General features: G+C 59.2%; 5 protein-coding genes across 5 annotated transcripts; all 5 read right to left on the reverse strand.

Moving 5' to 3' along the window:
- Positions 1–439: 439 nt before the first annotated feature.
- Positions 440–4318, reverse strand: LINJ_31_1950 (conserved hypothetical protein; the record flags this gene model as incomplete). Its single annotated transcript, XM_001467449.1, has 1 exon — positions 440–4318. The coding sequence occupies one exon, from the start codon at positions 4316–4318 to the stop codon at positions 440–442; it is 3879 nt and encodes a 1292-aa protein (XP_001467486.1).
- Positions 4319–5845: 1527 nt separating this feature from the next.
- On the reverse strand, positions 5846–7828 carry LINJ_31_1970 (putative dihydrouridine synthase (Dus); the record flags this gene model as incomplete). Its single annotated transcript, XM_001467450.1, has 1 exon — positions 5846–7828. The coding sequence occupies one exon, from the start codon at positions 7826–7828 to the stop codon at positions 5846–5848; it is 1983 nt and encodes a 660-aa protein (XP_001467487.1).
- Positions 7829–11023: 3195 nt separating this feature from the next.
- LINJ_31_1980 (putative transcription like protein nupm1) lies at positions 11024–12460 on the reverse strand (the record flags this gene model as incomplete). Its single annotated transcript, XM_001467451.1, has 1 exon — positions 11024–12460. The coding sequence occupies one exon, from the start codon at positions 12458–12460 to the stop codon at positions 11024–11026; it is 1437 nt and encodes a 478-aa protein (XP_001467488.1).
- A 1636-nt stretch (positions 12461–14096) lies between these two features.
- Positions 14097–15815, reverse strand: LINJ_31_1990 (conserved hypothetical protein; the record flags this gene model as incomplete). The annotated part of the gene is made up of 1 exon (XM_001467452.1): positions 14097–15815. The coding sequence occupies one exon, from the start codon at positions 15813–15815 to the stop codon at positions 14097–14099; it is 1719 nt and encodes a 572-aa protein (XP_001467489.1).
- Positions 15816–18787: 2972 nt separating this feature from the next.
- Positions 18788–19348, reverse strand: LINJ_31_2000 (tryparedoxin-like protein; the record flags this gene model as incomplete). Its single annotated transcript, XM_001467453.1, has 1 exon — positions 18788–19348. One exon carries the CDS (start codon positions 19346–19348, stop codon positions 18788–18790), a length of 561 nt encoding a protein of 186 aa, XP_001467490.1.
- Between the last annotated feature and the right edge of the window lie 3359 nt (positions 19349–22707).

Below are 22707 nucleotides of genomic sequence, written 5' to 3' on the forward strand. Positions count from 1 at the left end.
ACACCCACCCACACGCCCACACACCACTCTTCCTTCCTCCTCCCCCCACGACCACCTCATCGAAGCCGCACGGCGAGAAAGCAAAGAGCAGCAATACTTATAAAACAAACAAACCAAAAAAGAGGGAGACGGAGGAGCGCATACAAAAAGGCCATCGTGACGGACGTGAGTGGCCTGAGGGAGGAGGAGGAGGGTGTGAGGGCTTAAGGGGAGCACCGCAAAAGGGTCGCTGAGGTGCCCGCAGGAGGCATCCTCCTCTCAACGTGCGCAGACACAGTGGAAGGCAAGCGAAGGAGAGGCGTGTGTGTATGGGGGGGGAGAGGTATACATGCGCAGCCAACCATCCCGCAGGCCGCATCTGCTTCGCCTGCTATGGCCTCTTCCTGCAACAGACCCACACGCCCCCACACACTCTGATGCCCATCGCCGAGTCGTCACCTCACCTCTGCGGCATCTTCCGCCGCGGCGGGCAGTACTCAAAGGCGCGAATGACACGCTGGTCTGGTGGTATCCCGAAGTGCCGAGTGTATTCCGGATCCTCATCTGCTGAACGCTGCTGCGCTGCGCTGTCCAGCATCGTGGGTAACGTCGGCGACGAAGGGGACACGCCAGGGGTGGCAGGGGAGGGAAATGGAGGCGGAGGGGGAGATGCTGCCGTGACGGACGCTCCTGTTAGAGACGCAGGAGGTGCGGCCGTGCCTGCCACAATGATGGACCGAGACAGCGGTGCAGGGGCAGTACCATCGTTGCTGTTATCTGCCGCTGTCTCTGCACGATCAGCATCGCCAATGGGCACTATCACGACATCAGTCGCCGGCGCATCACGACGGTCGCGGTCGACAACGTGCACCGTGTATATGTCCCGCACCCAGCCGCAGAAGGCGGTAGTGGCGATAGTGAAGATAGAGAGGAGGATGCCACCCATCAGCGGGGACGTCTCCCAATTCCAAACAAGATGGCTTGTTCTGTACAGGAAGTACTTGAGCAGGTATCCCATCGCATGCGCCTGCGCTAGAAGAACGAGGCACACGAGCACAATGAGGAGTACGTTGCGCCGCGTGTAGAAGGGAGGAACGATGTGCATCTCCTCCACGTACTCTTCCACATCTGGCTGACTGCGAAACCAGCTGTAGACGATGAGGTTAGCGAAAAGCACTAGCAGCACTGCAAGGCAGTACACAAATAACGTCAGCGAGATCCCCTCGAAGCGGAACATGGTGCTGTAGGCGACTTGGTGGTAGCTCGCCGAGCACGACATCTCACCAAGTACGACATGTGTTAGCGTCGTCGTCGTCACAATCATGATAAAACAGGCCAGGAACAAGCAGACGCCGTTCAGAATCTGCTGCGAGCTCTCCCACAGCAACGTCGACCGCTGGATGTTGACGCGGAAGGGCTCCTTGCAGATTTCGCAGTGATTGACGTTAGCCAAGTTGCGCTTCGCGCTCTCGATCCGCCAGCGGTCAAGACACGTGGCATGCACGAAGCGGACAGAGCCGGTGCAGGCACAGGGTACGATGAGCGGCGCGATGTCGCTCCCCTCGCGACATATGCGGCAGAATGACTCCTCTTCCTCTTCCTCTTCGTGTGGCGCGGCGTTTGCGGCGCTCGATGCCGGCGCACGCCGACGCGCCTCTGCTGCTGCAGCCGACGGTGCAGTGATACCGGTGGACATGGGTGCAGAAGCTCCTGCGGCTGGCACGCCATCGACTGCGCCCCCACAGGACTTCATAGCCTCCATTTCTTCACGAGGTCGCGTCGACACAGTTTGGATAGCATCATTTGCGGTCGGCCGCTGCGCACCCGCCACGTGCTGGTGCTGCTCACGTGTTGTAAGGCTGCGCCCAGCATCGACTAGCTCCTCAGTGGTGAAGAGCAGATCGTGTCCGTTGCTTCGCGCGTGCGGTCCGCTCTGATTGCCCTTCCACCAATGCTCAGCAGCATCCGTCTCAGGCGGAACATGCACCGACACTGCCGTAGCAGCTTCGCACACAGCATAGCTTTCCTCCGCATGATGGCGATGACGGCGGGCGCCGTGGGTGCGGCCCGTCGTGGACGAGCGGCAACTTACGTCCTCCATGAGCGCGTCGCTGGAGCACGGCGAGTGAGATGCCATCAAGGCCCCGACGTTTCTTCCGCCGTGAGTGTGGTGGCCGTGGTGGTGACAATGAGCGCTGTCGTGTGGCTCATCGGAATATGACCCCGCGGACGCTCGGGAGGGCGTGGAGCAGGTGCTCCTACTGCTGCGCGCGCTGAAGCTGACTTCCTCCTCGCTGAACTGGCATTGCGTACAAGGCTCGTGCTGCTGCCGCAGCGGCGACGGCTCCGTCTGTGCATCTGCGGCCACGGATGCGTGGAAGCCAGTGAGGTTTGGTGTCTCCAGCGGCGGTTCCATTGGGGCGGCCGCGCTCCATCCCAAGTGCTGCACTCCTGGCTGCTGTGACGGCTGCTCCTGCTCGGTGGCTGATTGCGCCGCTACTGTGCCTTGGTGTGCCTGCTCTTGCCGCAGCAGCTGATTCCGCAGTACGCGCTGTTGATAGGCGGAGCGGAGACTCAAAATCCACTCGATTCCCGCTTTCAGCGCTTCAACCATTTTACTGCGCAGCAGCAGCGGCAACATCCATATCCATTCCGCAAAATCGGATTCCATCATGTACTGCTGCACCAGGTCGGCCCTCCGCATCGTGAAGGGCAGCGGCAGAAAGAGCACGATCAGCGGCAGGACAAAGGCGAAGATGAACTGCAGCCGCCCCAGCCTTGCCGCCGGCTCCTCGTTGAAAAAGAGATTCAGTTCGCACGTATAGGGTGAGTCGTCAAATCTGCTGACCTGCGTCCTGGACGCGCTCGTGCCGTTCTGCGGTTTTTGAAGTGACGGTATCGTGGTGGAGTGGAGAATGATGTAGTACGGCTCCGTTACCTGGACCTTTTCAACACGCATGGAAACGCTCTGCAGCACCTTGCACATCGCGCTGTTGTCGAGCATCGGGGCAAAGGCGTCCCAGAAGTCGGACCAGCGGCTGCTTTCCTCCTCCTGCGTCGGGACGTTTGGGTGGCTGCTGTCGTCGATGTCGCTGTTTTTGGCCGAGCTCTCCATTCTTATCCACGTGTTTCGGCCAACGTGATCGTGCGCCTGCGTCGTGGCCACAACAGCTGCTGTGCCCTTCGAGTCGTAGGCACCGCCGTCGAACTTGTGGCTAGTGCGCAGCTCCACTTGTAAATACATGCCGTAACAGTTGTCTCTACTCACGGACTTGTCGTAGCGATGGTCCTTCAGCTGCACAACAACCTCGATCATGTTGCCGGCTTCTCCGTTGAACTTCACCACCGTGTTGCCGCTGCCGACGATGGTGATTGGGATCAGAGCCCTGGTGCTGTTCACATCAATTAGCGTATCCTTTACGTAGTTTCCCATTGTACGCATCAAGGCGGCGGCGCCTTTCTTGGCGGCGAGCACCTTGGCACTGCTGTCATCCTTGATGGCGCTGTGACCGGCTTTGGCCTCGGCAACCGCACGCACAACCGTTTCCGCCCCCCTTTTCAAAGCCGCAAACCACCGTGACGCGGTGCTGGGCACCCTCAGACGGCTCTTGTCCACACCGACAGCGCCGGAGCGAAGAGACTCGATGGGAGACGCCTGCGCAGATGACTTCAGAGGCTTGAGCGGCTGTGTAATGGCGGGAGATGCGGCTCTGTGGTTTTGCTGAGGCGCAGACATCTTCGCTGCTGGGTCTTGAGCCTGCGCGACGGCCGCGCTCGGTGGCTCATTCATCCTTGCTACCGACGTCGCATACAACACGCTCAGCTTGGAGACAAGCTGCCCATTGGAGGCGTCCGCTTGAGTGGCCAGTGTTAAATGCTCCTGAAGAGACCGGCTAGCAGCAAGTTGCACCCCGCTACCAGTCGCGGCCAGCATGGCACTCCGGCTGAGCGGTCCGAGCGGATTCGCATCTAGCTTAAGATCCGCCGGTGGAGTTATCTCGCGTGCAATGTCAGAAATTGTGTCGATGCTGACCTTGGTGAGCGACTCCCCAAAGAGGGTCTCGGTGAAGGCGTTCTGCTCTTCACGGCTGTGCAGCCAGAATCGACTGAGCACGGACGTCTGACGTCGCGCCGTTTTCGCTACGGTAGCACTCCCGAGCAGCGTCAGCGTGGCTCCTTGTCTATCCTCAGCATCCGCCGGAGGAGTGGCAGAAACTGCAGTGGCCACGAAGCAGGCAGCGATGACGAGCAGCGAGAGAAGAGCAGCTGTGATGCCGGTAGTGACACGCGATCTCATGGGTGCCACGTTCCCACGCGCACGCGCGTGAAACTGCGTCATCGGTGTGCGCTGAGATCGAGGCAGGAGCTGAAAGAACTGAAGACTCGCGTGCCTGCGCCGCTGATGACACGCCCCAGTGGGGGTAATATGGAAGTGAGACGGAAGCTAGCAGCCCGCAGCTGCACACTGGCGAATACACGCACAAGACACAGAGAGACAGAGCAGCACAGCGGACGGGAGAAAAGACGGTCAGCTCGTTCGAGCTAGAAGGGGCGAGTGGTGCAGCGCAAGAGACAAGTACCAGAGCTTTCCCTTCCTGATCTCGATGTGCCACCTGTGTAGCGTGTGACGCTCTTCTCTCAATCTAACTCAACAAAGAGTGCGGGGGAAAGCAGGTTGTGGGTTGCAAGTGCGCCGCCGACTCGGAATCAGCACAGAAAAAAAAGAAAAGCAACAGGAGATTGAGCTGAAAGAGGTGGTGGTGGTGTGGGCACAAGTCCTCGTGTTCGCTTACGTTTGTGAGTTTACGCGCTGCACTGAGTCTGGAAGGCGCCTGTCACCGCGACGACGGCCCGAAATCGAAGGTGATCGACACGCAAGCAAACAACAATAAAGAGGCTCCCCCAAAAGCCTGAGCTTCAGACGGGCAGACGGAGAAGAGTCGGTGCGTGCGCGTGCCACACCTATGCGCCCTCGATGTGTGTTTGCTTTGTGAGGCACAGCATGCAGAGCACACAGGGAAGGCGCGGAGACGGAGACGGAGAGAAACACCAGAGGAGATGGGAGACCGTATACGCCGACCAGAAAAAAAAACACCAAACAGAAAACAGAATAATGTGGGCGTTTAGGTATGGGTGGTGGAAGGAGATGGGGCAGGACACGGCGGTTTCACCTTTGGCATGCACGCATGGTTGTGAATATGCATATGTATGCGTAGAGGCATGTGTAGATTTATATTGATATATAAGTGTAATTCGTTTGTGGGGGGGTGGGTGGGTGAGAAGGCGCACATTGATGCCGCGTATGTATGTGGGATGGAACACCCCATCGAGGACGCACACATAGAAAGACACGACAGGGGCGAGGGCGAGAGTAGGAAGGGAGACGGCACGAGCCTCAACGCATGAGAGCGCGAGCTCGAACAAAGAAGCACGAGGGGGGGGAAGGCCCGGCAAAGGTCGCGTCTTGACACGTAGAGCCTCCCCCGACCGTCACGTTAGCTCACTGGGGACTACACAACAAACACAACCGAGAGACCCCTCTTTCTGTTGACGATGAGACACTAGAGTCGCTGGGCAGGTGGACCGCGCCGTGCGCGTGGCTGCTGGCGCCTTGTTTTAGTTTGTTATTACAGTGCCCGTTCCGCTTCCCATGCATCTTTATGAAGGCAAACGCGTACGCACACAGGCACATACACTCGTATGCACACGGAAAGCAGCTCGGTACCGTTTTGATTCCCATCGAAGGGAGGGGGTGGGGTGGGGTCGAGACACGGATGAAGTGGGCGAGTGTGCGAGTGTGGCGGAGAGTGGGTGCGTCGCCTCTGACATACCGTCAGTTGCGCGACTTTGTCGTGGAGTTCCTTCGTCAGAAGTCGATGCCCAGGTCACCCCCTTCCTCCCACACATCGACGATTTCCTGTTTCGCCTTCACCTTCTCCGCCTGCGCAGACTTGGGCTGCTCTCCATCCACTGAGCATCGGCGCTCCGCTTCCACGAGGGCCAGCAGGTGCGCTTCGATCGCGTCAACGCACTGCTTAAAGGCAGAGGCAGACACAGACGCCGCTGCTGCAGCCATAGCGACAGCTGCACTCTCTTCGTCATCCCCTTCCCCGTGCACCGCACCACTAGGTACAGTCGACTCACCCGCTCTCGGTGCTGCACCCAACCGCATCGCGTCCATCACATTCATGCCGCTTCCTTTCTCCACCTTCGTCTTCGCGGCGCTGGTCTTTAGCTGACCTAGCTCCTCACGAAAGCTCTTGTGAAGCTCGTAGCTGTGAAAGCACATCTTGAAGAGGTGCGCCTTTACGAAGCCGATGTCGACCGGGTAGTGGCGCACCCACTGCATGTACACAAGCGCCGTGTGCAGCGCTGAGAGTCGCGTCGCCTTGTCGGCACCATGGGTACGTCCCGGCATGACGGGCTGGGAGGGATTACTGAATAGCTTCGGGTCCCACAGCAGCGGCTCGGCGCACATATGACCCTCGCACCGCGTCTCCTGCAGGTGGTCAATCACATCGTCGTAGGTGCGCACGTTGCCGTTCGAGATGACAGGGATGGTGCCGCCCAGCGCATCTCGCACACGGCGGATGAGCTCCATGTTCGCCAACCCGGTCTGCTGACCCTTCATCTCGCGTGTGCGGCCGTGAATGCAGAGCACCTGTGCTCCCGCGTCGCGAATCATGCGGGCGTAGAGGATTGTGAGAGCCTCATCGAAGGCCTCCTTCATCGGCTCCCGTGAGGTGTCCGCAGCAGCGCAGACAGCGTCACTCTCTTGACACGCAGCGGAGCTGCAATTGGTGGCGCACTCGCGTTTGTCACCGGCAGCCTCCACGTGCCCGGGGTGGTCGAACACGCGTATTTTCGCCGTCACCGGCACCTCCAACTCCACGTGGAGGGTGTGCACAATGGTGTGGATCAGTTCCCAGTCCTCCATGAGGAAGGAGCCGTAGTGGCCACGCCGGGCAATGCCTTGCGGACACCCGAGATTGAGATCGACGGCATCGCACTGATACAGAAGGTGCTCTGGCGCTTTCTCTGAAGACGACAGACCATTGACTCGTACGTGCACCGGGTACACAGGAGCCACAGAAGCACCGCCGCTGCCGCTTGTCTGCTCCGCTGCCGCTGCCTGCTCGCCGAGGACGGCAAACCGGGCAGCCCTCAAGACTGTGTCCGCGTCGTTCCCGCAGAACTGCACGATGCACGGCCGGTCCACAAGCGCGGTGTCGGCCACGGCATTCTCGCTACCAGCCCCTACACCTCCCCTCATACTACTGCCGCCGCCGTGTCCGCCGGCTGCGATGGGGGGGCTCGCGAGTGACGCCTCCATGGCCGCTTTTACTTCTTCCGGCGGGCACACAGAGAGAAAGTGCGATCGGTACACGGCGCCCTCGGCGAAGCACTTTGCATGCAGCATCGGCGTATAGGCCACGGTGGCGCCGTACTGACGGCACAGCATGCGGAACGGAAGCTCGCTCTGGTCGACCATCGGACCGACAATGAACATGCGAGGGCCGCTGGTGGCGTCGAGATGCAGCGCCTCTGCCGCTGCCTCGTTGCGCGTCACTTCTTCGGTGACACGCCGCGGAGCTCCTCTAACCGCCGAGGAGTCCGTAACGGTGGCTTCCATGTTTGCGCGAGCCGCCGGTGACTGCACCGCAGCGTACTTGCGCACCAGCACATCATTCCAAAAACCCCACGCACTGGGTGGCTTTGTGCTGGGGTGGACATGCTTCACAGTGGCGTCACGGCGCCCATTGCAGTATGGACACGTGATGCTGCGGAAGGGTTTGCCCTCTTCAATGAGCTGCCGGTAGGCTTCCAGCTGCTTTTGATTATAGGCCATTCTGGAGTAACGCGGGAATAACGGCGTCAACAGGCACGCGTTTGGTAGCGTGCACGGGGAAAGCTGCGATGCACACCGCCTCCTACACGAGAAGTGCGCCCTCTTTGCCTACGGTCCCGCTAAGATAACAGGAGAAGCGCGGAGAGAGCGGATAAGGTAGCAGGCATCGAAGAAGCCTGGGCCAGAGCAGCACGACAGGACACAAATTGTGGCTGTGACTGTAATGCTCGTTAGGCAGCTGCTGTGGGCGGAAGGGGAGGGGTGAGGGACATGACATGTGGCATCCAGCTGTCGTGATGAAGTAGGGCAGAGAGGTAGAGGGAGAGCAGGGGAAAGATATATGGAGGCCACACAATCGCGTGAAGACGCGGAGAGGGGCAACCGAGATAAAGCGCCTTCTGAAGGCGAGCCGCGACGCTTCGAGTGAGCTCCATGCCGGCGCACACACAGACTGGGATGACAGTCGTTTCGGAGGTGTATCTGCACGCGTTCATGCGGGGCCGCATCAGCGGCTCTTCTTCTGTGTGGGACCCCACGGCCCTGACGTCGGGTAGGCACCTTAGTGTGTGGAATCTCAGGTCCACTACGCCGACTCTTGGTGGGGAAGCCACTAAGCCCCCCTCCTCCACACCTAACCTTGCCAATGCCGAGCTACTTCTGGTGCTGACATGGCCTAGTGCCTGCGGCATAGCGAGCTCCAAGCGATGTACCGCTGATGTCGGCGGTCAGGTCCTGGATGGCGTGGTGCTGGAGTAACCTGCGGCGGCGAACACGCTTGCGCCATCCACATGATGTGCAAGGTGCCAGCGTGGCTCGAGCGCATTCCGCCCACGTCCCTCACACCGCCAACTGGTGTGGGGAGCCTGAGGCCACCCCGAGGGAAGGATGCGCCAGGTGGCCACCGGCACTAGTGAGCGCGACCGTGAGTCGAGCTGCGATCCGGGTGGAAAGTGGGTAGAGTTTGAGGCAGGGGCAGAAGAAATAACGGAAAGAAACGAAAAGCATGCAGACGGCGTAACATACGCGTCATCAGCGATGCAGATAGAGAAAAGAGATATGAACAAAATAAAACAAAGTAAAAATGGGGGGAGGTCACTAATCGCTGGGGCGGAGTAGGGGCGAAACGTGAAGCGGCGGGACCACAGCGCTATGCATCAGCCCCCCCCCTCGGCACCCTTGCCCACGCATCTGTCCCATCGTTCCCCTCGCATCTCGGTTCCGCTCACAACCTCTCCGCCTGACATGCGTATCAACATGGTATATTCTCGGGATGAAAAGGAGTAGGGCTGGAACGGGAAGGAGGGAAGAGGAAGGACGATGGAGGTGGAGCAATGATATTAGGAAAGCACACACATACGCACATACATGCATACACAACGAAGACGCGGACACACATGCAGACACAGACACACAGGCAGATATGCAGAGGAATACACCATAAGAGGTACGCCATCGAGACGAGCAAGTGAAAACAGAGAAGAACAGAGTGCCTCGTGCTGCCCCTTCAACGTGGGCTGCGAACGGGCTTACTTCATACAACGAACACGCGAGGGAAGGAAAAGAACGACACCACAGCAACGAAAGCCCTCATCTGCTGCGCCCGCCGCGAGAAGAGCAACCTCCACCAACGAGGAAAAGGACAGGGCGGCAGCACAGGAGGGGCGCCGTGGTGCGCAACATCTTGCCTGTCATCATGCGTGTGGCTAGATCGTATGTATTGAGCTGATGACTGTCACTACGAACGAACACGCGCACCCAAAACACATAACCGCTTAAAAAGGACGAGAGACGGGTCCACCCCCTATGTGGCAGAAGAAAATTTTATGTCTTTGCCGTGCCATGCGCCCACAGACCGGCCAAGCACGTATACACACGCACACACACACACAACACAGCACCACCACTCATCTACTTCTATTGCACCACGGCTACATTCTGGCCGCCTAGGACGAGCCCGTCCTGTCCTTCCCCCGTCCCCTCTTCCCATGTGTACCGTCCCACCGGCACCACGCGGACCTGGGTGGACTGCACGCCCTGATCCAGGCGAGCAGCGCCCAGAGCCCTGCTCCGGTGCGGAGGCGGTGACGTCTGTCGCGCGGGCAGCAGGGGGTGGCCCAGGCGCGTGCCGCACGAGCTCAGGGAGGCAGTTGGCGAGCCGCAGGCCAGGGCCCTCCGAGACCCCGCGCTCTGCTTGCATGCCACGCTTCGCTCTCAGTCGCTTCAGGCCGCGGTATGCCGTGGCGTGATGTGTATGCGCATGGGCGTCTGAGCGGCTCGCTGGTGCAGGTTCGGGGTGCTCCCCTCACGCTTCCGGCGTCTGCGCCTCACCAGTCCGCCCGGCCGGGCGTAGATGCCGCATGCTTTGCAAGCACGCACTGTGGGGCTGGTGACTATGGACCGCATCGCCCCACGTGTGTCGAATCGCTGACACGGTCCGTCGCGGGAGGGCACAAACGCGATCGTGACCTGCGTCTCCCCGGTGAAGCGCCGGCCCAGACCTGTCCGGCCGACACCACGAGGCCGCGGCCGTACCCGACGGCAGGCTGCAGGCTCTTTGGCCCCCCCTTTCCCCCTACACACGGCGTGTGCGTACCAGACCCTGTGGTATCATGCACTGAGGTGGCTGGCAGCACGAGGCAGAGAGGGCCCCACACGACAACAGACCCAGAAGAGGGCACCCAACAGGCACCAAGGCAACGGCGAGGGATAGAGGGACGCCGCGAACTGAGACGAACGGAGAGAGAGAGAGAGACATCGATGCATGCAACTGGGCTCGACTGCGCAATCGCCTCCGCAGCTTGACCGCACTTTGCAGTCTCTCCCCACACATCCGTTCCTTCTGTAGTGCAATACGCATGCGCGGGCGCGCTGTCATGCCGACCGTGGCGATTTAGGTCGACACGCGCGTATTAGCGATCTCTCCCGCGTGTCTAGGAGGTTCTTCAACCTCGTCAACCCGACTTGTGCAAGTCACAGATGCAATACCTTCCAGTCTCTCATGAAAGACAACGGTGACTGCTCGGCATTGAATACCGGCGCTCGCGGGATCGCCGCATCCGTGACGCAGAAGGGGACGAAGGCTTGCGACGTCGAGAGGGCGGCCTCTGGGAAGTTGACGATCGCACATCTCGTAGTTAGGGTTCATCTAGTCTCTGTCTCGTCCGTTGAACATTTGTGTCTTTGCAACATTCGTGCTCACTCATGGCAAATCGGTTCGTGGACGCCCAAGGAGCTGTCCAGCGGTTCTCCAGGAGCGCTCAAGAATGGGGCTGGCGCTTCTCCGTCGTTGTAGTGAGACCGAGACGCGGTGTCTACGCTGGCCATGTTGTTATTTGTGGGGGTATTAAAGAAACCGCTGAGCGCGACGTTGTGCTCGACATCCTTCCACGTGCGCTTGTGGCGGCGCGGCTGCCGATGGTCGACGTGCTCGCCAGTGTGCACCCCGGATCCACCACGGACGGCATATTCGACGTGCTCCGCCGACGCCACGTGCGGCGAGGTTGCATCTGTCGTGCCGTTCGAGTATGTAAACAGACCGGGAGACGCCGCGTCGCACCTGCTAGTGTTTGCAGAGAGCGCAGTCGGGTGCGGGGATGGGCGCTGAGTGTCAACTCTGAAACCTTCCAGATTGCTGCGCTCGACGTTCATAAGGAACGGGTACGACTCGCAGTCGGTACCGAGCACGTCCTCCAGCGGACGAGGTGCTGAGCTGGCCACGCTGGCCGAGCGGCCCGGATGCACATGATTGCGACTGCGACTGCCACAGGCCGTTCGGGTGCGGCGACGAGCGCCTCCACCAGTCGCGCTTCCCTCCCCGTCATGCTGTGACGACGTAGAGACGGACTTTGAGGAAGACGACAGCTCCGAGGAGGATACCATCTGCGCATACGCCCACTGGTTAAACAGCTCCAGCTGCTGCTGCTCCTCGCGGCGACGCAGGCGCTGGCGCTGGCGGTGACGCAAGTACGACTTGATGGTAGCAACTGTGCCTTGGCTGGCGCGACTGCGCGCAGAGCCACGGCTGCTTCGCGAGCCACCGCTGCGCGAGCTGCACCGGTCATCGTTATCAACATGCTCGCCTACATGCACCATGAAATCACCTGAGGGGGGTCGGAGATAGGAGCTGCGCCCGTACGCGACAGTCGACGTCGTCCGCACCGTCGTCGCTCCAGACGTTAGCGTTGTTCGACTGGTGTCCGAGGAGTCGCCGGCAAACTCGTCCTCGCTCACCGCGCCTTCTCTGGCGCCCTCGCGCACATTTGCCATGCGTGCCTCGCGGGCAGCTTGGCGCTGACTGCGGCGCTCCTGGCGGGCCTGACGACGCTTGTACTTCTCCATCGCCTTTTCGCGCAGGATCTCCTGCTCCGGCGTCAGGCGCGGCGGCCGCGAGTTCAGCGGAATGCCCTTCCACTGACGCTCTACCGCGGCCGCCTCGCCACTGGAGGACGAGCCCAGCTGCTCGGGGGAATTGCGCTCGCGCCGCCAGCGGCGGTTGCCATTGGCCACACCACCGTTCGGGATCCTGAGGCAGCCGAAGTACATCAACGCAAACAAAGCGAAAATGATGCCGAAGCCTAAGGCGGCAGCGCTGGCGACACAGAGGAGGGCGGCGGCTGTGGCAGAGAGATGCATCTCGAGTGGGGAGGGGGATCGATGAGCCGGGAAAGCGTAGGCAGAGGGAGAGCGGACTCGCTACAGACGGTGTGCCGCTCAACGCTTTTTCGCCACGACGCTCTACAGAATGACTGCGCAGGCAGTCACAGAACTCTCCGCCGGCTTTCACGAGTTTCTTCTTCCGCTAGAGCACCATAAGGGCGCACGTCTCTCTCAACGAGGCGAGCAACCCCTTGCCTGTACCGTGCGCCCGAGCCCAGCGAAGCGAGCGAGACAGCCCGGGACGTCGTGACACAGCAGCAGCAGATGCCAGCAGTAGACCCAGAGTCGTGTGCCTGTGCGTGGGGAGAGGTTGGAGATGGTGAGGGAGAGGGAGACTGCTTATGTAGAAATTATCGCGCGGAGACTACTTGCTTGAAAGAGACGCATACACAGATGTACTAAGAAAACAAAACAACAACAATAAAACGAAGCGGAGGGAGATGGAGGATGGAGAAAGGAAGGGGAAGGCTCAGCGACAAGGGTGAAGTCTATGGCGAGGAGTAACCATCCAACGATAACAAAAAGGCGGCTCGTATCGCGTCGTCCGTTTCGCTGGAGAGAGAGAGCGCGGGCTGGACGTATCGGCTTAACCACCACCACCACCACAACCAAGCATTACGTTCATGCGCCTGAGTGTTGCGCAAAGTATGTATTAACTTATATAGAGAGCTGCTCCGTATGCTTGTCTGGTTTCTCTCTGTGTCTCTGTTGCGATGCCCCGCAGTAACAGGTGCTTGAAGCTGGTAAACAGGCACACAAACCTACGCACGTGCACGGAGAAGCGATCGACGTACCAACACAGCCGTGCTATGGCTAATTTCTTATGAGGTGAGTAGTAGGATGGAGGGGTGAGAGTATGTGCGGGACAGGTGGTACGTGAAGGCGTAGGACCAAATAAGTAAGTAGGCGTGTGCGTGTGTGTGCGTCTTCGACAGGGGGCGCGGCATGAGAAAACGCGGTGCACATTGATAGACACCGGAAGAGAGATAGAAACAGTGGATGGTGAGAGTGAGCATTCATGGGCATGCCCGAGACATAGCTGAAGTGAGGAACAGACACACCATCAAGTGGCAACGGTCCAGGCCTTGGCGCCGTAGGAGGTCGAGCAGAGGAAGAGGAAGGGTGGAGTGCCTTCTCTTCCCCCTCCCCCCTCAAGCGATCGCCAGCACTACAGCCACTATGAAAGAGGATCACGAGCTGTCTCTGCGCAGCTTTCAGCATCTCTGAAGTCTCCGTGCTGCTTCTTTCTTTTTGTTAAAAAGGAAAAGATCCACAAGAGGCGCAGAGTTGGAGCTTGCCAACGGGCTCGCACGCGCAAAGGGGGGCAGAGAGGGGGGGGGCGAACGGTGAACAACATTGTCGACCCATCGCAGGGGCGCATCGGCACTGGAGTACAAAACACAGACCTGCACGGCCACAGAAAGCCTTTCATGTATGCCGCTTTCGTTGTGTTTTCATGTTCGGCACATGACGAAGAAGAAACAAGCAAACAACAAAAGAAAAGAAGAGCCGTCCACGTGCCCTAATATGTTGTGCCGTCTCTGCCGAACGGTGCGTCGGGCACATCCGCTGCCGCTGTCCGCCCACCGCACGGAAGAGGCGAGATCAACTTCTAAGCCTGTGCTCTCGTCCCTCCAGAGCTTGCCGAGCAGGATGCTGTCACTGGGTCACTTCCAGGCAGGGAGAAGGGAGAGCGCAGGCCGCTGCTCCACCGATTCGACGACGGAGAGAACGTATCGACATGGAAAGCGTGCGCTCCGGCGTTGCTGCCGCTTCCTTGCACGGCACCTGAAAGCGACGTCTGATGGTGTGCGTTTTCAGCTGCCTTCCTCGGTGACAAAACGGGGTGGAGCGGCTTGACGCCGGTGCGCGCGCTAGCACCTGCCCCTTCCGCTCCAGGGTGAGCGCCGGAAAGCGGTGATGATGAGTCCAGGTGCGGGTAGGATGTCGCCCCTGCCAGTCCCACGACGGGAGAGTTGACAGACGTGGAGCGCCACGACTGGTAGCTATGAAAGGAGGCATTCAAGGGCGGCAGGCCAGCGGCCATGGTTGGATGATGGAGCGGGTACGGCGCCACACTTTGGTCATACGGGGACGCCATGGTGCCAGCTGCGGTCCACCCTCGGCCGATCCCAACCGGACTGACGCTCGCTGCGGATGCCCTGGTGCTCACTTGGCGATCTAAGAAGACGGGAGAGGTACCGTGCAGGCTAATCTGGTCAAAGCCGTTTACGTTTCCCAGCCTCGTCGTTGGGGATAGTCGGCTCAGCGTCTGTTGCTCCTGCTTGAGCAAGAACTCGCGCAGCTGCTCCAGACGAGGATGAGCGGGGCCGTTGTGCAGCGAAACGTCCTCGAAGTCGTCGGAGGTGCTCTCGAGATCTTCCCGACGGTTGCGCGGAGCCGAGGAGAAGGAGTTCACTTGGTGCAGGCCCTGGCTAGGGCTTGTGCTGCCACCTGCGTCATGGCGCGTGGGCGACTTCTTGCGTCGGCGAAAAAACTGGAGGCCGCCAATGCTGCCGCTCTGCAAGCTGACGCTGTTCGGAGTAGCGCTCTGCCAACCGTGCCGTGCGTGCCGCGCCGACCCGGCTGGCGAGCCGGGTCGGAAGCTCATGCTCCCCACGCTGCTTTCGGTGGCGTAGTTGTTGAGGGCACCTCGGGAGGCTGACGCCATACTGTACTGAAGCTGCAGTTCCTGTAGTAAGGAAGAACTGAGCCGCACGTTGGGTGTATTCCTGTCGGAGGTTCGCCGGCCCTCGTACTCGGCGCGGCCATAGAACTCTGGTGAAGCAATGCGATTCTGTTCATCCTCGAGGCGCTGCTTCTCTTCGAGCGTGAGCGGCGGAGGGCCGGCCTGGGGCACACGTTCGACACCGCGGAAATCAAGACACACGTCCTGGTCACCATGATGCACGACGATTCGATTACGTGGCAGATTGCGCCGTGGACGCACACGGGTTTCAATGGGGATACCCTCCACGCGCTCCGCGTTCGGAGATGCCGGCCGCACACCGCCATCGAGGCCATAGTAGTAGTTGTTGCCCTCCCCGCGATAGTCGATGGCGTCGCGATCGGCGTAGTTGTCGCGAATATTCTGGCTTGGCCTCTGACCGCTGTTGTAGGCGGCGCCGTCATCGCCTCTGCCCGCGCCCACTTGCACACTAGGGGCCTCCCCAAACGCGCTCTCCTCCTGAAGGGTCACGCTCTCCGCATCCGCATACAAACGGCGCGATGGCGCATGCAGGGCGCTGTAAACATGAGTGACGCACCAGATTATGCTCGAAATAGCGAGAATAGCACCAGCGATGCTGCTGATGAGTATGAGCGAGCTCATGATCGTCTCTACAGGCGGGCGACCGGAGTCTGACGAGGCGGAAACGAAGGATTATGTACAGCCGAAAGGCCTCCCCCTCCGCACTCCGAGGCCTGTGAGCGGTGCAGACACAGTCACCTGTGCAACCCGACGAGTATCCAACTAGGTGGGGGGAGGAGCAAGCAGATAATGACTAGAGCTACACACAAAGTAAAAGATACAAGAGGAAAAGGCATCCACTGGCCGTCCTTCAACCAAACAAGCTTGGCTGACCGAGCGAAATGGGCTTCGCGCTCTGGTCAGGCAAGACGCGCGCGCTGCTGCGAAAAAAAAAAACGACGTCCTCGCGTCTGTTGGGCGCTCACTTTCGATGGAGGAGGGGGAGGGGGAAGAGAGAAAGGACAGCGCGAGACACACAAGGGAGGGGGGAGTAACGAGAAGACAAGCGCGAGCGCGCCCCGGGGCAGCGGTTTTCGGATATCAACAGCAGAGAAACCGATCGACGTACGTGAGCTCTGCTTTGATCGCGGAGAGTCGAGCAACAACGACGGCAACAGCAACAGAAAAACAAACAAAAAAAAAGAAGATAGCCCAAACATACGCAACGACGATGCCGCGACGCGATCGCACTAAATTTCCTAAAGGGAAGAAAAAAAAACGAGCAGAGACGGAGAAACACACGGGAGGAGCAGACAAGCGAAAGGGAAGCTGCACGCGAACGCCTGACCTTAGCGCATGGAGCCAGAAGGCGACACACGAGGAAAAAGAGAATCAACCGCACACAATACTCAAACGGCAAGAGGAGCACAACAGGAATGAGAAACAAGTGAAGTTCAGAGGGAGGGTGAGGGCGGCAGAGGGGGGAGGGATGGCGCGTAATCCAGCAGACACGGCGCCACGGAAACACAAACAGCTAACAAACCAAGGAAAGACGTGGAGAAAGGACCGGCGAAGACTTTGGAGGGCAAGGGAGGGGAAAGTGGGGGGGGGCACAACGGTGACAACGACCAATCAACAGAGAGTGACCAAATCCACGTCGAAGGAAACCCCAGACGGCCAACAAGAGTGCGCTGAACAGGAAAAAACAAAATACAAAAAGATTTTATGCATGGCAGGGGTCAAGAGAGCGCGCGACGAACAACAGAACTAAAAAGAGGCGCTTCACTAGAGTCCCGAGTACTACAGTCCCAACAAGGGTCGAAAACGCGCACAACGGCAAGAGGCAAGAACAGAAGAGGTGGGCACTTAGCGAGAAGAACACCAACCCACCCAAAACGCAGAGCGGGCGAGAAGATGATAGACCTACGCTTTCTATTTTGTGGGGCTTCTTTGACTCTCGCGCAGTCGCCGTTTTTTTTTTTAGGGGGTAGGGGAGAGGGGGTAGGGGAGGTCAGAGAGAGAGAGAGACCGGGCGAACGAGCGAGCAAGGAAAGGTGACCACCAGCAGACAAAAAAAAACAAAAACAAATACCATCAAAGAATAGAGACACGCCGCACCTCCTCACACAGAGCGATCAATGCTTGACGCTCCGCTTGCGCTGCTTCCTTTCGCGCTTCGCTCGGGACTCTGATGAATGGTAGAGAGCTATCGATGTGCGGCAATATGCATGTAACTGTCGTTTTAGAGCAGCAGACTGCGTTTTGCGTGTGCAGAGGGCGTGGGGGTGGGGGTGATGAATAGCGAGAGTGAGAGAGACTCCGAAGTGAAGGATGGGGGAGAGAGATGGGGACGGAATCGTGGGCACACGAGATGTGGGGCCCGGTGAAAGTGCAATGCGGCGCGTCACATGCTGCCGAAACGTGACCTACCCGCATGCAGAAATGCGTGTGTATGCCGGAGGCTGCGTGTGGGCGTTCGCCACGCGCCACGGTGCACCAGGAATCATGCTCCCACCCACCAGTAACGCGCCAGAGGTTGGATACGCAGCTGCTTCTCCTTTAGAGTCCTCGGGTTCGTTTTGAAGCCGTGTCGCGCAAGCTACCGGGCGAGGAGAAATGCATAAGATGAAGCGATAAGAGCAGCAAACAACGTCCCTCGCAGTGCAGCCGGTCTTGGCTGCAGCGGCGGTTGGTGTGGCGTGCAGACCACATCCGCGCTGAGGAGCTCAACAGGGACGAGCATGGCGGGGTGTGTTTCGCGCGTGTATGCGCCTGTCACGAAATATAGGGACGAGTGCGTTCCGGTGAGGCACGGCAGCATGCCCTCCGCGGATCACTTCCTTCACAACAGGAGCAGGTGATGCGCTCCTCTGAATCCGGTGGAATCCATCGCAGGCGCGCTAGTTGCTCGCTCGCTCTCTCACGTGAGCGTTGCTTTTATGCGCCAGGTGGTAGCCGCATCGCGATGGGGTGGGCGGCAATGAGAAACGGCTGCAGGTATAGAGAGGAGGAGACACAATAAAGATGAAGGAGAAGAGAGAGTCATGGGTACTGTTGCAGCAACCGGAAAAGGAGAAGCGAAGATCAAGCCACTCTGTCGTCGAAGACTTGCTCACATGCGCTGTGCACTGCGACGCACACAACCATCGTGGAACCCGGGCGCACCACCGTTCGTCGAGGTTAGCCACATCGCCCACTCTTTCGGAAGCTCCTTGCTAAGATGGTTTGATTTCCTGGTAGAGCCCAGCGCAACAGGCGCACGTGGAAACGCTGGTGAAAAGATCGCACTGGACCATTTCAGTAGTCTGCACAAGCATGGGCACGCGTAAGAGAGTGCACGACGTCTTGGCCGCGTAAACAGGAAGTTAAGTCGGTACCACGACGCCCTTTCCGCCCGGAAGGAGTAAGCAAAAGAGGGCGTAGAGAGTGTGTGCGTGTTGGCGCTCGGGAGAAAGAGAAGTCAGCGATGCCGACCGCCGTGGCCGGCTTGAAGCACATCACGTTTTGCACGAGGAGCAAGGACGGCGCTGTCCTCAATCTAACGCTCGCCCGCTCACTCACTAGTATTTGATCGACCCGTTTGCGCTGACACATCAGCACTAGTTCAACGTACATCACGAGCTGCGCTTGCTCAGTGAGTAGAGGAGAACCAAGATGCCCAGCACAATGGCTGCCTTACGGGTGTAGTCCAAAATGAATGACTCAGCCGGCTGCTGCGGCTCTGCATCGGGCCAAGGAAAAAACTTTCCGAACGGGTCTTGGGTGACCATTTCCCGGCCGCATCGCGCAATCAGCTTGCGCGGATTTGCGTTCTCGAACACGAGAAGCGTAGGAATGATCTTGATATTGTATGTGTCGCCCCACACCCGCGCCATCGACCTGGCATCCGCGTACGGCAGGCAGTAGTAGTCCCCGTGCGACTCACGAAAGTAGCTCATCATCTCCTCCTCAGATCGATCCAATGACATGAACACAACCTCGAACTTCTTCTTGGCGTGGTGAGTCTCGTAGAAGCTCTTCAGCAGCGGGGTGAAGGCGCGGCACGGCGGGCACCAGCGTGCGGAAAAGTACATAAGCACGTACTCCGCGTCCTTCAAGACATCGATGGCACGAACGGCGCTGCCGTCCTTGCAGAGGAGCATGAGCTCCGAGTTGTTGAAGAAGTTGGGCTCCATGCAGTAAGTCGGGGTACGTGTCTCTGCGCGCAACGAGAGCGAGGAGGCGGGAGAAAGCAGCAGCACGAATGACGCAAAAACGAAGGAAAAGCGCAACAACAGGGAGACGCTTCTGCCTTTACATTTCGTTGTTCCGTTGTTTGGGCGACTCCGAGTAAGGCACTCGCAGGGCATCGCAGCGCGTCATGCCGTTTATAGGGAACGTACGAAACAAAGGCGAGAGCAGGGGGCGGAAGGGGGGGGGGTGAGCATACCGAAAGTACATAAAGTACTGAGCTCGGCTGCTTTGGGATCTCTGCGCCACATCCCGTGTGCTGCGTAGCAGGCGAACACGAGGGGGGCCGAGAGTGGCGGTGGGGAATCCGGCAGCGTTGCGGCCACCCCAAGCGAGGGCTACCTCTTTTACGAACAGCGCACATCCGACTCGACTCCCCGCAACGACGCATCCCCAGTTGGGATCTGCCGCGGCGTCACTGGCTGACGCGCTTCGTACTGCACCCTCAATTACGTTTTGTCTTGTGCATCTTCTCGCGTCTCCGCTTCGCTCACAACACCGACGTTGGCACTCGGGCAGAAAAGAAGCCGCAACCCCGGTGCCTGCGTGCTTCTCGATAACGCCTCGCTCCGGCCGGTGTGCAGGGCAACCAAAACAGCGCTTCGGGACGCCGCTAAGCGAGTCGCTTACGGATGACGTCATCAAGCACACACACACACACACACAAGCGGAAATAAGGAAAGGCAGAGGGATAGATGGGTGGAGCGGAAGACTATCTTGTGAGTGCGGAGGAAAGTGTAGGAGGGGAGGAGGGACCGTGTACGGAAAGCACCCAGGAGAAACGCAACCTGTGAGATGGAAGGGCAATGTTCTGCACAGTACGGCGAGCAGAAAGAGAAGCGAGAAGAAATAGAGAAGTCTTTCAGGGTTAGGTGGGGGGGGCGTGGTAAAGGGACGGAACGGGAAACGATGAATGGTTTGGGTGGGGGTGGAGCACCACAAATGGTACTGAAGGAAACACTGTTGCGGCCTCTTGTCCGAGCCCGCTTAAGAGGGGTGTCTCCGCTTCGCCTCGTACTGCGCACAAGACCGCCGCGGGGAACGGAGAGGGGCCGAGGAAGGAAAAGAATGGACTGCATGCTTTACATGACACGGTTTTGTATCGAGACGGATGATGTGCGCCCGACCGCACTAGGAGCGTTCAGCAAACAACCACTACCTGAAGTACAGTTGCCGGGATGATCAGAAGAAAAATCAAGGACAGGGAGACGACCGAGTAACTGGGGAAACAAAAAAGAGGCCAGCGAGCCGAGCCGTCCCCCCCCCCCTCGTGCCTTGCCTCGGATGTGTGCCGGAGGCGGATGACACGAGAAAGTACGTTGTTCACAGTATGCAGTCGGTGCTCTGCAGGCGCACAGGGCATCGAGGACAGCGGAAGAGAGCAGGACAGGAAAGAACGGGCAGATCGAGGGAGCCGTGACGAAACAAATCGAAGAAAGCGGCGGGTTCCGATCGATGGGAGGCGAGGGCCGCTAAGAGGGGTGGAGAGACGGACAGAGCCCGCCGTCCAAAGAGGTAGAAAACGCAAAAAAAACAAAAGACAGAGCGCTTGATGTGCCGTGAAGCGCTCGAGGAAATAGGCGCGCACAGGCGACCGAGGAGACGCGCCGATCATGGGCGCAAGTGAAAGACTGGAGTGTCAGCACGGGCAAAGGCAACGGCACAGAGTGAGAGAAACCCGCAACGGATGACGGGAGCGCGCAAAGAGACCGGAAAGGAGCTGGGGGAAGTGGGGTGGGGGGAGGGAGGGACAGCGAAGGAAACAACCAGGAGTACCTCGACGCACGAGCGTGCAACAGAAGACGAGGACGGGGCACCGTCTGCGGTCAACAGACGATGTGAGCCAGCGCTCTTGACATAAAACGCAGCGCTCGCCAACGTGTAGCACTCATGCCGCTGGTCGCGCTTTCGCGTCTCCGATAGCCGCCGGCCTCCGACGCGTCTTTGGCGACGGACATCCGCTGCGCGCCCTCTCTGTGAGTCGATTACCTCACGAAGCACCGCCTCTGCATCGACGACCGCCACGGCAGACATCAAGCCCTTCAAAAGGATGCTGCATTGGCTGCACCGCGGCTTTCGTACTGACTGCGGATTTCTGCTGCCCAGAAGGCGCAGTCTTTGTCACAGCGGCGAAAACGCGAGGAAGGAGGGGGAGCCGCGCGCTAAGGAATCGAAGAACTGGCTGGGGCCTCTAAAGAACCCATCTCTCGCCTCCTTGTGTTCCCTCCGCTGAGGGAGACAAGGATGGCCGAGCCGTGACAGCCCGCAGTTTTCCCCTGTCCTGCTCAGAACACGAGGGCTGAGCAAGGCTTGCCTTCGTGCCATTCTCGTCCGTCGCCTCTTCCCTGTAGATGTGATTACGCCGGTAGTGCAGCACAACGGACCGTCGAGTGGGAGCTTGAGCAGAGGCAGCGGTCGTTGTCGCATCGGCATATCTCTTCGCAGCAGCAACGCGCTACACACCCGGGCTGCTTTGCTCTCATCCTTGCCTTTCTTAGCCGCATCCTTGTAGGCATCTCCGCTGCTGCTTCTTCAGTCGTAGCTGCCGCGGCTTGAAGGGCTTCAGCTGCATGCCGGCCCGCGTGTGGAATACAAGCGTTTCGGGCGGCCACTCCAAAGTTAGGCTTGAACGTAACCGGGCGCAGTGTACAGACGCGACAGTCATAAAGTCCCTGACCGCACGGACGCTACGCTCCGCCCCTTCCACCGTTACAGATTGGCGAAGCTCAGAAGGGCCCCTTATCGGCTGCTCTAGCTCACAGATTGCAGGCATACCGGCACTTGCTTGGGGTGTAGGCGTGCATCCTCTGCCACCTGTGCCTCTAGCTTGCCTGCATCCTCGTACTTCAGACAGGGTCAGTCTCTATGTGCGCACTTGGCGAAGCTAAGCATAGCATCCTTGAATCGATCCGTTAACTCCAGGACGGCCTCGAACATGTGTGAGACGCAGTACTTTCTGTAGAATGTGCTCAACTGTGCGGTGCCCAGCCATGTCGCGCAATGTGAACGACGACGTACTGCTTCGTGCGCGAGGCCTGGCAGACACTCACGGTGAAGCCGCCTTGATGTACGGGGCTGCAGGGAGCCTTCTTGTGGAACAGAGCCGATGAAGTGTTGAGACGAGGGAAAGGAGAGGAGATGCGTTGTCGAATGGAAAGCGAAGACTCCACCACGGGGAATCAACAGAGGCGTGCGTCGGCATGCCACTAAGAGTTGGCTGTTAGTGCGCGGGTAAGGATACACCCTCGCCGTACGTTTGAGCGTGCGGCGTGCTGTGCGCTGGAGCGCATGTGCGTGAGGGCCA

The sequence above is a fragment of the Leishmania infantum genome, chromosome 31 (assembly GCF_000002875.2).
Source record: "Leishmania infantum JPCM5 genome chromosome 31".
Lineage (NCBI taxonomy): Eukaryota > Euglenozoa > Kinetoplastea > Trypanosomatida > Trypanosomatidae > Leishmania > Leishmania infantum.